Source organism: Chelonoidis abingdonii, chromosome 4 (genome assembly GCF_003597395.2).
Source record: "Chelonoidis abingdonii isolate Lonesome George chromosome 4, CheloAbing_2.0, whole genome shotgun sequence".
In the NCBI taxonomy this organism is placed as follows: domain Eukaryota; kingdom Metazoa; phylum Chordata; order Testudines; family Testudinidae; genus Chelonoidis; species Chelonoidis abingdonii.
This window is the reverse complement of record NC_133772.1, coordinates 108495627-108508400: the sequence shown is the minus strand read 5'-3', so window position 1 is coordinate 108508400 and position 12774 is coordinate 108495627. Positions and strand designations below refer to the sequence as shown.

Sequence of the window (12774 nt, the reverse complement as noted above, 5' to 3'; positions counted from 1 at the left end):
TAAAACATTGGTAGTCACCTGGAGCCCGGGCTACATTAGGCCTCCCCTTGGTGCTAATTTAGAGCTAAAACAATATAAGCAACCATGGAAAATTTGGAGCCAAAAAAGCAAAGTGTAGACACCCCTTGAGGCAATACAAATATATTAATAATAGTAACTTTAAAGCAACCTTTTGGAGCAGTTGCTCAAAACCAACACTTGATGTCTTTTGTGTTTCTTATTAGTATAGAGGATGTGATGGGTTTGGAGCTTCCCTGTGATAATTTATAAATACTGTATGTTGGCCTGGTTATTGGGTGTTTTGTAATCATAGAGTTTAAGGCCAGAAGGGACCACTAGATCATCTAGTCTGACCTCCTATATAACACAGGCCACCAACACCACCTGCACACTAAATCCAGCAACCAAAATTAAACTACAGTATTACAGTCTACAGGAGACTAGACTATTATGTGCCAAAGGCAGAGAACAGGAGGGATTGAGGTGCACCAATGCCCAAGGCCCCAGCAATGGCATGGAAATGATTACGTGAGATACACCCACATAATATGGCAAGTGAACCGCACCTAAATGGGGCAGAAGAAGATGAAAACCCACCTAGGTCACTGACCTGACCTGGAGGAACATTCCTTCCCAACTCCACATATGACGATCAATTAAACTGAAGCATGTGAGCAAGAACTAGCTAGCCAAGCACCTGAGAGAACGAGAATGCTTGGTGCCACCTCAGAGCCCTGACCCACCCAGTCCAGCATCCATCTCCAGCGGTGGCCATCCCTGATGCTTCAAAGAAAGAAGAGAAAAGAGAAAAGAATACACTGGGTTGGGGAGTAAGAGGGAGAGTCCCTTCCTAACGCCACAGGTGGCTGGCTGAAAACCTGAAGCATGAGCTTTTGGGAACATAATATATAAACTGGAAATGAGCCCCAGGGCTACTGAGCACTGGCCCCTACTATCACAAGCAACCCTGTCATCAAATCGCTCTCTCTTCACACTAATTAAGTTGTTCCCCCCCACAACTCTTATTGAGAGGTTGTTTAAGAATCTCACTCCACTGATGAGTTTCAAAGTAGCAGCCATATTAGTCTGTATCTGCAAAAAGAACAGGAGTACTTGTGGCACCTTAGAAACTAACAAATTTATTTGAGCATAAGCTTTCGTGGGCTATAGCCCACTTCTTCAGATGCATAGAATGGAACACTGATGGTTATAAATCTTCTAATTTCCAGCCTGAATTTATTCATGGCCAATTTATATCCATTTGTCTTGTGGCAACATTATCTTTTGTCATAAATAGCTCCTGGTATTCTCTCACCCTGGTATTCCTTTCCCTCCCCACCCCCACCCCTGCTGTTGTATTTATAGAGATAAATCATACCCCCTCTCAGACTTCTATTTGCTAAACTAAACAAGAAAGCTCTTTCAGTCTCCACTCATAGGATAGGTCTTCCATTCCCCTGATCATTCCAGTAGCTCATCTCTGCACCTGTTCCATTTTGAATTCATCTTTCCTGAACATGGGTTTTCTGTACGACTATATTGTTTTAATGCAACAGGAGTCTGGAAAAATATGCAGGAAAGAAAAGAATGGCTCAAAATGCCACCTCTTGGCAAACATACACGAGATGTTAAGGGGCAATGACAAAACTATCAGTGCTTTAAAGATTCTGCCTCTGTCTTCAACAAATCTATAAAGCTGGTTTTGATCACGGCAGGAAAAGGCCAGCAAACAAAGAAGAACAAAAGAACAATAGCCGGAATAAAAAGAGTCACTCTCTCAAGAAAGAGGCACTAGTTATTGAGGGAAAAAGAAGGTGGGGGGGAACCAGACCTATTCAAAAGATCCCACTGAAAAAGATAGGCCTGCCTAGGTTACCAATAGGGATGCTAAGTTTTTAGATAAGATGGACATGTGTGGAGAGTGTTTGTTGGTTTTTTTAAAAAATCTTTAAAAGCTTTGTTGCCACTGCACAAAAAACCATAAGGTTGTTTGGTCACAGATTCCAGAAGGGAAGAACTGCATAAGCCTGAACTATGTCAGACCTTCTGGGTAAGCACCATAAACGAAACAGGATACTGTAGCCCAGGGTCTGGGCTAAGAGTGGGAGAACTGCTGAATTCCACCCCAAGACAGGTAAAGGCAGGAGGCCTGACAGCTGAGGAGGTGCACTGATAGAGACCAGAAAAGAGACGATGTGCAGCTAGCCCTTTAACAGTGACATATAAACACAAAATATATTTACCCTATCTGCAAATGGCAAAAATGTGTACTCAGATGGTGACATAAATCAATGTATTTTAAAGGGATCAAGTCTGCAAACAATCTGTGCATGGAACTCTAATTTATGTCAACAGTTCTTTTATGTATGGAAATCAAGATTGTGCGAAAGTGTGTAGTCATTTTACCAAGAAGACACTGAAAGATATATTAGATGTCCATGTTCTACCTGAAGCACAGACTGAATTCTTTACTACACAGAAACAACTCTAACAGATATGGCTAAAATGCAACTACAAGGATTCAGGACAAGGATTTTGTTATAAATCTAAATAATTTTTTAAAAGTAAAAATCTGTATTAAAACCATAGTACCAATCTCTGAGATGGCCTTTTTTGCACTCATGTAAGCTCAAGGGATGGGGACTCCCTGATTCTGGAGTTATAGGATCAGCGCGGAGACACAGTTTAGAACAGCTTCTAATTTGCATTAGCTGATAATGGGCCCTGAGAAGCTCTTTTAGAAGTTGAGGATCTCTTAGTCATAGGGATACCTTAGTCATAGGAACACCCCAGTCATATCCACTATACTTGGGCACCCCAGAAAACACAGTGCCACTGTGTCAGGTCTATGCCCTCTCAGGACTCCCCTGACAAAGGAGAATCAGGGAGTCAGTTATACCACCAGAGCAGCGCATATCAGCCATAGCCGGGCAAGACTCGTGATGACAGATCTCAAATATGCCCACCCAAAGACTGCCTAAGCAGCACTTATATAATACAGTGATAGGTGCTAGAGAAGACCCCAGAATACAATAGATAAGAGTAAATTAATACACAGTTCATCAACCAACATCACACTATAACCTACCTTCCTTTCCACATTAAAAAGTAGAGACTTACCATTCTTACTGATTATCACTGTGATAAAATAGAATAACTTAAGTGTACACTCTAATGCCTCTAAATTATATACTGTTAAAATGATTAATAGGTTTAATTCAAGCTTTCAGAATATATCTCTGCTAGCTGAGACTAAACATGAAAAATTTCAGGTTAAAAAGTCAGAGGTGGTTTTGCAAAAAGGAAGAGGCATAGGCTTAAAATGGAAATTGTGTCACTACTAAAATTATGGAGACACTTTAACATGTGCCACAATTACAGGCAGTACTGGCTCTGTTCTACCTCCTCACACCTTTCATTCTATTTCATCCCTCTTGGTTTTCTTCTTAGCTTCACTTTTTCAGTCATGTCTTTTTTTTTTTCCCTCTGCTACTATAAACATCTTATTGCTAGATAATGGATGATCCCAGACTGGAACATCAATGGCAAATCTGACAAACACCTACCAAGGCCAGCTCCAGGCACCAGCCCAGCAAGCAGGTGCTTTGGGAGTCCAACGGAAAGGGGTGGAAGGTCCGGCTCTTCGGTGGCAAGTCAGTGGCGGGTCCCTCAGTCCCTGCCGCTGAATTGCCATCAAAGAATGAAATGGTGGCGGTACAGCTGCCACTGAAGTGCTGCTGATAGCAGAAAAAACACTGGAGCCGGCACTGACACCTACTCATCTCTCTTTTTTCTTTCCCTTCTTCCTTTTCTCTTATCCAGTCCTCACTCAGACTGTTACTAAAACATACATTGGAACATCATCCAGCTCCCCCTCTATTTCTCTACTCCTACCCTATGCCATACCAAACCACATATCATACCTGTGGTAGCAGATTCCAATAGCTTGATAGATCTTACTATTTCTTGGATTACACAATGAAGCCTCTTGAAAGTCCTGAAAAAAAAGATACTAAATTATATATGTTTGTATTGTTTTGTTTTGCTTCAATAAGGTGGTGGTAGCAAATCAATTTTTTATCAACAAGGGGATGAAACCTAAACAAGAAAACAGTATATTTTCAGTAGAATTGGAGAGTTAATGCACTAACAGTTTTCCATTCCATAATTAATGCTCAGGGTCTTGGGGGAACATAGCCTTTCCAGTCAGACAATATATTTGATATCTGGGTATTTCCTACAGAGCTGGATGCAATATTACTTCCAGTATTTTTACAGAAACACCTATATTATTGCAATTAAATATACATATTAAAGGGTATGTTATTTTCTGATACACAATCTCATTAAAAAATTCAGTAATAAAAACATAACCTTTTTTCATTCCCTTCTGCTAATGTATTTGTAAACAAGTAAACTGAAGCAGTTTAAAAATAAATGATAGGATTAAACTGAGTGATTCTTTGGTCAGAGTATCCTGTTCATAATCTTCCAGCTAAAGATGGGTCAATATTTCCATTATAAATCACTAGTTTAGAGATTTCTAACTCTTCTTTTAACCAAAATTTGAAATACCTTGTCTGTGTGGTTTTGACACATGACATTTAAAAGGAAAACGTTGTTTCAATGTTTCTGATATAGAGAAAACATCTTTTAACTTTATAATAAGGAAGTAGTTTAAGTCCTTGCAAGGGAAAGTAGGCTTTATACAGTCTACAGCACCTCCCATCAATATATAGACAGGAACAGTTTAGCTTTGCAACAGCACTTCTACTGATGCACTCAGTGGAAAAATAGTTCAGAGGGTATTTTCTAGCTCTTCAAATTGAAAAAACAAATATCTCAATCTCTATAGACATTGTAATGAGATGTACACATAGGTACAGAAATGTCCTATAGTAACTCCTCACTTAACATTGTAGTTATGTTCTTGAAAAATATGACTTTAAGTGAAACAATGTTAAGTTAATCCAATTTCCCCATAAGAATTAATGTAAATGAGGGGGTTAGGTTCCAGGGAATTTTTTTCACCAGACAAAAGACTATATTATATATATATACACACACACATACAGTATAAGTTTTAAACAAACCATTTAATACTGGTACACAGTGATAATGATTGTGAAGCTTGGTTGAGGTGGAGGAGTCAGAGGGTGGGATATTTTCCAGGAAATGCCTTACTGCTAAATGATGAACTAGTAATTGGCTGAGCCCTCAAGGATTAACTCTCACAGTCTACAAGGCAGCAGGAATGGAGGGAGGGGAGAGAGCATCACAGACAGAAACAGAGACACATACTGTGTGTATGAAAGAGAAATGTGCATTTCTCCTTAAAGTACACCGCCTTGTTAATTAGATCAGCTTGCAGAGGCCGCAGCTGCTGCTGCCAGCAAGCTCCATCTGTCCTGAGCCCTGTCATGTGTCCCCCCTGCTCTATGGAAAATGGGGTAAGTGAGGTGCAGGAGTAGGAGGGAGGGGGGACACCCTGACATTATCCCCCCTCTTCCTCCTCTCCTCCCTACACCGCAAGCAGGAGTCTTGGGGAGCAGCTCCAAGGCAGAGGGCAGGAGCAGCACGTGGCAGTGGGGGGAGAGACTAGAGCCAGCTCCAGGCACCAGCCGAGCAAGCTCTTGCTTGAGGCAGCAGATTCTACGGGGCAGCATTCCACCCAATCCTAGGGCGGCACAGCCGCTTTTTTTTTTTTTTTTAGGTTCACCGATCCGGCTACACTGTAGGGGGCGGTGGCACAGAGGAGGGGAGCGCCTTGCTGGGAGCGGGCTGCACACTCCGTCTGCCCTAGCCGGTGCCAGGTCTGCAGCAAGCCTGGCAGCCCACGTCCTCCCCTCTCCGCCAACCGGAGTGGCTCGGAGTCCGCCCAGCAGGCGGTGCGGCGGTTGGGACCGCGAGGCGAGCACCCCACTGAAGCCATGGCTGCCCCTCTTCTCTCTCTCCCCCCCGCTCCCTCTCTCTCCCCTCCACTAGCCGGAGCATGTCTGCAGTGCAGGGAGTCCCCCTGCACCCTGGCTTCGGCCGCCCCGCAGGTTGGTTGTTTTTTTTTCCTGCTTTGCCACTCTGGCCATGCTGCAGGGTTCCCCCCGGCTTTGCTGCTCCGGCCACACTGCATTTTTATTTTTATTTTATTTTTTTTGCTTGGGGCCGCAAAAAAGCCAGAGCCGTCCCTAGGAGGAACAGCTGCAATTTTGCTAGCCTGTTGGGCAACTGCTGCACAGGGAACTTAGGGGAGCAGGGAGCTGATGAGGGGCTGCTGGTCCACCCTGGTTCCAAGCTCCCACCAGTTAGCTGCAAAGGGCTGCTCTTCCTGCAAGCAGAGCACAAAGCAGGTGCCTGCCAAACGACATTAGAAGGGAGCACTGCACAAATTTAAATGAGCATGTTCCCTAGTTGATCAGCAACGTAACAACGAAACAACATTAACCGGGACGACTTTAAGTAAAGAGTTACTGTACTATGTTAGTACAAACCTCTCTTTTGTAGTGACAGTTTTTTTTACTCGTGTAACTAAAATATTCTAAAATAAAGGCTCATTCCTTACAGGGCTGGACATTTTGTCCCAACCTACCAAAGCACTTAAACGTGTTTAGCTGTAAGCACACAAATAGTTCTAATGAAGTCAATGGCACTTCTCACATTACTAATTTTGTGCACATGCTTAACTGATTGCTGGATCATGACACTTACCTTCACAGATCCAGTAACCACTCCAAACACACCAAGAGACCTGTTATCTACAGCCAGGCACTCACATACCACAGATTGTGCTCCAAGAAGAGAGTCTAGGATACACACCTTAACACATTTAAAACTGCCTTCAGCAAACAAGGACACTCCACCAGAGAAGTAGATTTCATCATGGAACAGGCCACTGAATACCCCAAGACAACATGCCCCAAGACAGGGGAAAAAATCCTCCAACCACACACCCCTAGTTGTCACTTACCAGCCCACACTGGAAGCCATACAAGGTATCATTAAGCAATTAGTATCTATACTCTATGGGGACCACATCCTAAAATAAATCTTTCCTGAACCCCCCCTCTCCTTGCCTTCAAAACACTCTCTTACCTTGCCAAATCCATCAAAAGAAGCAAGCTCCCCACAGACCAAGACACATCAACACAAAGCGGCATCAAACCCTGCCACAACACATGCAAAACCTGCAGACATATCTTCACTGCTACTATGATCAACAAACCCCACAACACACTTTTTAAGATGCCTACACATGGGCCTACACATGCCTATCACAACCTGTGGTGTACCTCATCCAGTTCACTAAATGCCACAACAACAACAACTATTTGGGTGAAACCAATCACTATGCTGTTGAATGAACTCACATAGAAAAATGATAAAAAGACCATATCACCTGTGGGTTTTTTCAAAAAACCATCACTCCATATCTGATCTAGCCGTCCTCATCCTCAAAAGAAACCTACATAATACCTTCAAAAGATAGGCCTGGGAGCCTAAATTCATAACTTTGCTAGACACTAAAAATCATGGTCTTAATAAAGACATGGAATTTATGGCTTATTACAATAATCTGTAACCTATTAACTTCTCCTTCCCCTTTTTTGTCCTATGACTGCAGAGGTTTTAACAGGCCACTTCACCTTGATTAGTCTCTTACAATATGTGTTAACTACTTATGATAAGCAATCTGTTCCACTTTGTGTGTGTAGTTATGACACACGAGTACCTTTCCCAAACCTGAAGAAAAGATTTGTGTAGCTCAAAAGCTTCTCTTTCACTTTCACCAACAGAAGTTGCTCCAACAAAAATTATTACCTCATCCATTGTTTCTCTTGCTAGATCATGGCAGAAACATTTTCCAGGACTGAGACCTAAAAGATTACCTCCTGACACAACAGCCATAGTACATGTGGGTGCAGGGTCAGTGCAACCCATTAGGCAACCTAGGCAGTCGCCTAAGGCACTAACATTTGGGGTGTGGCATTTCAGGGGAGGGACCTTCCGCCACCTAGGGCGGCAAAAAAGCTGGCACCACTCCTGTGTGAGTGCTCTGAAAGCTTCCTCCAGCAGCACACTAACAAAACTGATTTGTACATCAGATTCTCTAAATTACATATAGGAAGAATATAATCTTGTGAAAATATTTAGCTACATGGGATGCCTTAGGATTATGAGTCTCTAACGTTCAACTCTCATTTTGTAAATCAGTCTTTCTAAAATTCAGGAGTTAACACTTTTTCCTGATCATGTTGGTTCTACCCCATTACTACGAGTCCCTATTCTCCTATCGGGAGCTACTTTACATCAAAATATGTACCATCTGAGTCCCTCCATTAAGCCTCTCTGATTAATGACATTTTGAAGGATAAGACAGATATCTATGCAGTAATTGTTCTGTTTCAGCTATTGCTATGCAAGGTCTACCAAGTGTGAAGGGCTTTTTCCATGCATTTCTAGTGGGACATTTCTGGGTCATCACAAAGGTACTCGTCTTCATTCTTGCATCTACGTACGATATCTACCTTTGAAACAAATAAACTATCCAATTTTGCAGCGTGCCCATGCTGAAATCATTCCTGTCACATTTTTCACAGCCCTGAGCAATGTAGTTAATCCGACCGAATTTTGTAGTGTAGATGTGCCCTTAGAAATACTGCTATATTTGCACATTATTCTTCATGTCAGCTATATGAGTCATAAAATAAACATGAAATGTGAAATCTTGTATGTACAAAGAGAATCTTATACCTCTAATGCATTACAGTAGTCTTCCAGTTCCACATAGAGTAGTGCACGGTTAATTAACACTGTCAAGACAATTTCCTTACTCGATTCAAGAAGAAGAAGAATTCCATAGTCTTTCAAAGCCTAAAAAAAATTTACAAATATTTAATTTTACTGAGAAGCATACTATGATACTTAAGTTTACAATCTAAAGTTCCAATCCTGCAAACACTTATGTCCTATTTTAAGTACCTGAGTAGTCCTACTGATTTCAGTGTGACTACTCAGAGGCTAAAAGTTAAGCACATACTGGACTAGGGACTAAATGATAAAGAGGAACACAATACAGCAGTTATTTTCTTCTCACAGTGTTGCCTATACCTCTCCGTACTTCACTCTTTACCTACATATACCCCTGTCTGCAGAACACAATAGCAAAGAGCCTAAGTCTGCATTGAGGCTATAAAAGTTTTATGTTTAGAAATAAAACTGCTATTCTTTCTGTATCTAATTTGGTCTTTCCCATATTCGTGTTTAAATTTTATTTTAATTTTTTACCTTCATTTTAGATGCATCAAGCATTTTTAATATAAAGTTAAGAAACTTCTGAAAATTAATTAATGTAAGACTACTGGAAAGTCTTATTAGTCTAGTTTTATTAACTAAATCTCAGTTGAGAGCACAATGGCATGAATAAGTGGAATGGAAATGCAGGTATCAATTCACAAACTTATCAGAGTTGGACAGTATCTCACCAACCCTAAATCAGAAAATAAAGTAGATGCCTGAAGTCAAGTGATAACTAGTGTGGGATAATTAGGACAGTTTAGGCCTTCATATCATGAAAGCCTTCCTAATAGTATTAGGCCGTACAATAGACTCCCAGGGGAAATCCTACTGCTAGTGACATTTAAAACTAGACTAAGCAAACATTGGATTCATCTAAAAGGTCTTTTCCATCCCTAATTCCTGTGAGTCTACATGAGTTGATGCGTCATCTCCACTCTCAATACTATTTCTGCTACTTCCTGATGCCTATTGGGATGGGCTTCAAGGACTGGAAAAATTGTGTAGTCCCTTGGAGGTGAGGGATGGGGACTGAGGTGTCTCTGGGTAGCAAAGAGAATTGGGGGCAGAAGGCTAGACTGAAGACCTGTAGGTTGGAACAGCTATTTGGGAAGCCTGAAGAGGCAAATAAGTATAGCAGGGAGCTCAGGGTTGTAATGTTTTGGCACCTTTAGAAGCTATATAGGGGTAACACAGTTCCCTCTGAAGCAAAAAGATCTGCAGGGAGGAAGTAATCAAGCAGAAGGCTCTGTGGGGTTGTTGATACCCAAGTCCCACCTCTATGGTGATGAAGTTCCAACCCCACCTCTGTGGACATGCCATCTGTCTTTTTCCCAAATGAAGTGGGTTTTGTGGAGCTTCTGTCCCATCCTGCTCCTCTGAGCAGTGGATAAGGACAGGGCCACAGAGGACCAGGACCAGATCAATCACACAAGATAGAGATGGACTCAAATTTTTACAGTACCCATTACTGCCTTAATCTTGCCCAGTTCTGCTTCTATGCTCCCCTTCTTTCCTTCCCCTTCTGAACTCCCCTGCAAGATTTTGGTGGGTGGGTGGGTGGATGGGCATGTGTGTGTGATACGCATATCACAGCAGAAATGCATAAATCTGAACAACATTACATCCTGAAATAAGCACTGCAAATGTTAGTGATATAAAGGCCAGATTTTCAACCTGGCCTTCACTGAGTAAATTTATTGTCATGTATACATCCTGGTGTATCCACAAAAGAAGGTACTTAGATCTCCGACTGACAGCAATGCAGTTGTAAAGGATTATTGATGCAAAAAGGAAAGCTTGCTACTAATGTTCAGAAACAGTTTATTAGCATTTCTGAATAACTGCATAATCAAGTGTTCTTGAATAAAAGGACATAATACCTTTCTAAAGTCCTTTATTTGGTGATAACAGATTGCTCTGTTGTAATATGCCAAAACGCAGATTTTGTCCAAGTCAATAGTTTTGGTTAAGTCTTCAATGGCATTTTTGTATGTCTGCACATAAAAAACATTGCATAAAAAAACACTGTATAATTCACAGCATCATATGTTCTGTCCTAACAAACACAACAGTATAAAATGTGACCACACAGTTTTACATTTCTTGTCTCTTCATCAGTACTGGAAGGCATTCTCTCATATCAGTTTGTCAATATGGGCCAATTATTGCAGTCTTCCCTTAGGTAGGATTTCTACTGATTTCTATAGGATTTTGACTGGACCAAGACTGCACAACTGAGCCTTATTACTTAATGTTTTTGTCATTGTCATGGCTGTATTACTTAGTCAATCATTAATGTTATCAAGCTATATTATTCTTTGCCCTCTCTTTGACTCTTTCATGATCACTTTGTATCAACTCCTAACATGGAGGGTAGTTTATTATGGAGCTGCAGTTGCTCCTGTGGCCAAATTCACTTATGGGAGCTTCCTCCATGAGTCCTGGAGAGGTAAAATCGAGATAAATCTAGCTAGCTTAACAAACCCAACCCACTGCACCCTTTCCAGAACCACAGCATCTCCCACAAAGTGGCTTCCAAGGTGCTAGGGAAACTGGAAATATGCTATATTGGTGAAATTCCCCACAAGCCTGGGTAGCATTGGTCCCCCAGCTTTTAGCTGTCTCTACAGGTGAATAACAAAAATATTTCATGTACTTCATCCAAAAGATAAAATACTTCTCTACCTTATTGTGATATTTCAAAGTTCCTCTGTAGAGATAGGCTCTCACACTGTTAGGATGAATTTTGATAGCCTCATTACAATTCAGAATTGCCTTGGAGTATCTTCCCTTGCTACCATAGTAAGCAGCACGACTTAAATATGCCTTTATAGATGAAGACAGAAACATGTTGCAGTACAAATACTAACAAAACTTTGATATTATCTTGGACAACAACTGAGGCTACGTCTACACTGCACGATTAATTCGAAGTAGTTTAAACCGATATTACAAAACCGATGTTATAAAATCGGGTTTGCGCATCCACAGTGCAATCACAAAATCGATTGCTTGCGTCCCTGGTCCAAGGCTACCATCGATTTAAGGAGCGGTGCACTGTGGGTAGCTGTTCCTCAGCTATCCCATAGTTCCCACTTCCGTGTTGAGAGCACAGTGCCTGATGGGGCAGAAAACATTGCCCCGAGTGGTGCTGGGTACAGCCTCACCCCTCCCTTTGTGAAGGCAGCAGACAACCCTTTGGCGCCTTTTTCGTAGAGTGCATTGAGCAAACGCCATAGCACAGCAATCTTTCCCTTTTTTTTCACTTGGTGGGGGGGGGGGAATAAACTGAGGAGCTGTTCCCTGAACCACGCCAGACACTGTGTTTGAACCTACAGACATTGGGAGCTCAGCCAAGAATGCAAATAATTTTCAGAGACTGCTGTGGACTGTGGGATAGCTGGAGTCCTCAGTACCCCCTCCCTCCCTTCATGAGCGTCCATTTGAGTCTCTGGCTTCCCGTTACGCTTGTCACACAGCGCTGTGTATCCTGGAGTTTTTAATTCAAACGCTTTGGCATTTCGTGTTCTGTAACGGAGCTGGATACAACAGATTTGTCTCCCCATACAGCGATCAGACCTAGTATCTCCCGTACGGTCTATGCTGGAGCTCTTTTTCGATTTCAAACTGCATCGCCAGCCGTGCTGATCAGAGCTCCACGCTGGGCAAGCAGGAAATGTAATTCAAAAGTTCGCGGGGCTTTTCCTGTTTACCTGCCCGCTGCATCCGAGTTCAGATTGCTGTCCAGAGCGGTCAGTGGTGCACTCTGGGATACCGCCCGGAGGCCAATAACGTCGATTTCCATCCACACGAACCCTAATCCGAGTTATCACTATCGAATTTAGCGCTACTCCTCTCGTTTGGGAGGAGTTCCGAAATCGATTTAAGGAGGCGGTAAAATCAATATTAATGATGACGTCATGTGAACGGATACAGCGTTAAATCGGTATATCGGCCATTAAACCGATTTAAAGTCGCAGTGTA

At 42.0% G+C, this 12774-nt stretch overlaps 1 protein-coding gene across 4 annotated transcripts in view; it reads right to left on the bottom strand.

The window, feature by feature from the left end:
* TTC6 (tetratricopeptide repeat domain 6) overlaps nucleotides 1-12774 on the bottom strand; it is a 162106-nt gene that overhangs the window by 19486 nt on the left and 129846 nt on the right. For 3 of the 4 annotated variants that reach the window (XM_032789971.2, XM_032789965.2, XM_032789967.2), the window contains exons 23-26: nucleotides 11476-11616; nucleotides 10671-10784; nucleotides 8746-8865; nucleotides 3924-3997 (exon numbers count right to left, since the gene is read on the bottom strand). In XM_032789971.2, coding sequence (XP_032645862.1) covers nucleotides 3924-3997; nucleotides 8746-8865; nucleotides 10671-10784; nucleotides 11476-11616 — 449 coding nt within the window. The remainder of the gene's footprint in view (nucleotides 1-3923; nucleotides 3998-8745; nucleotides 8866-10670; nucleotides 10785-11475; nucleotides 11617-12774) is intronic. The other variant, XM_032789969.2, reaches the window with a different exon arrangement.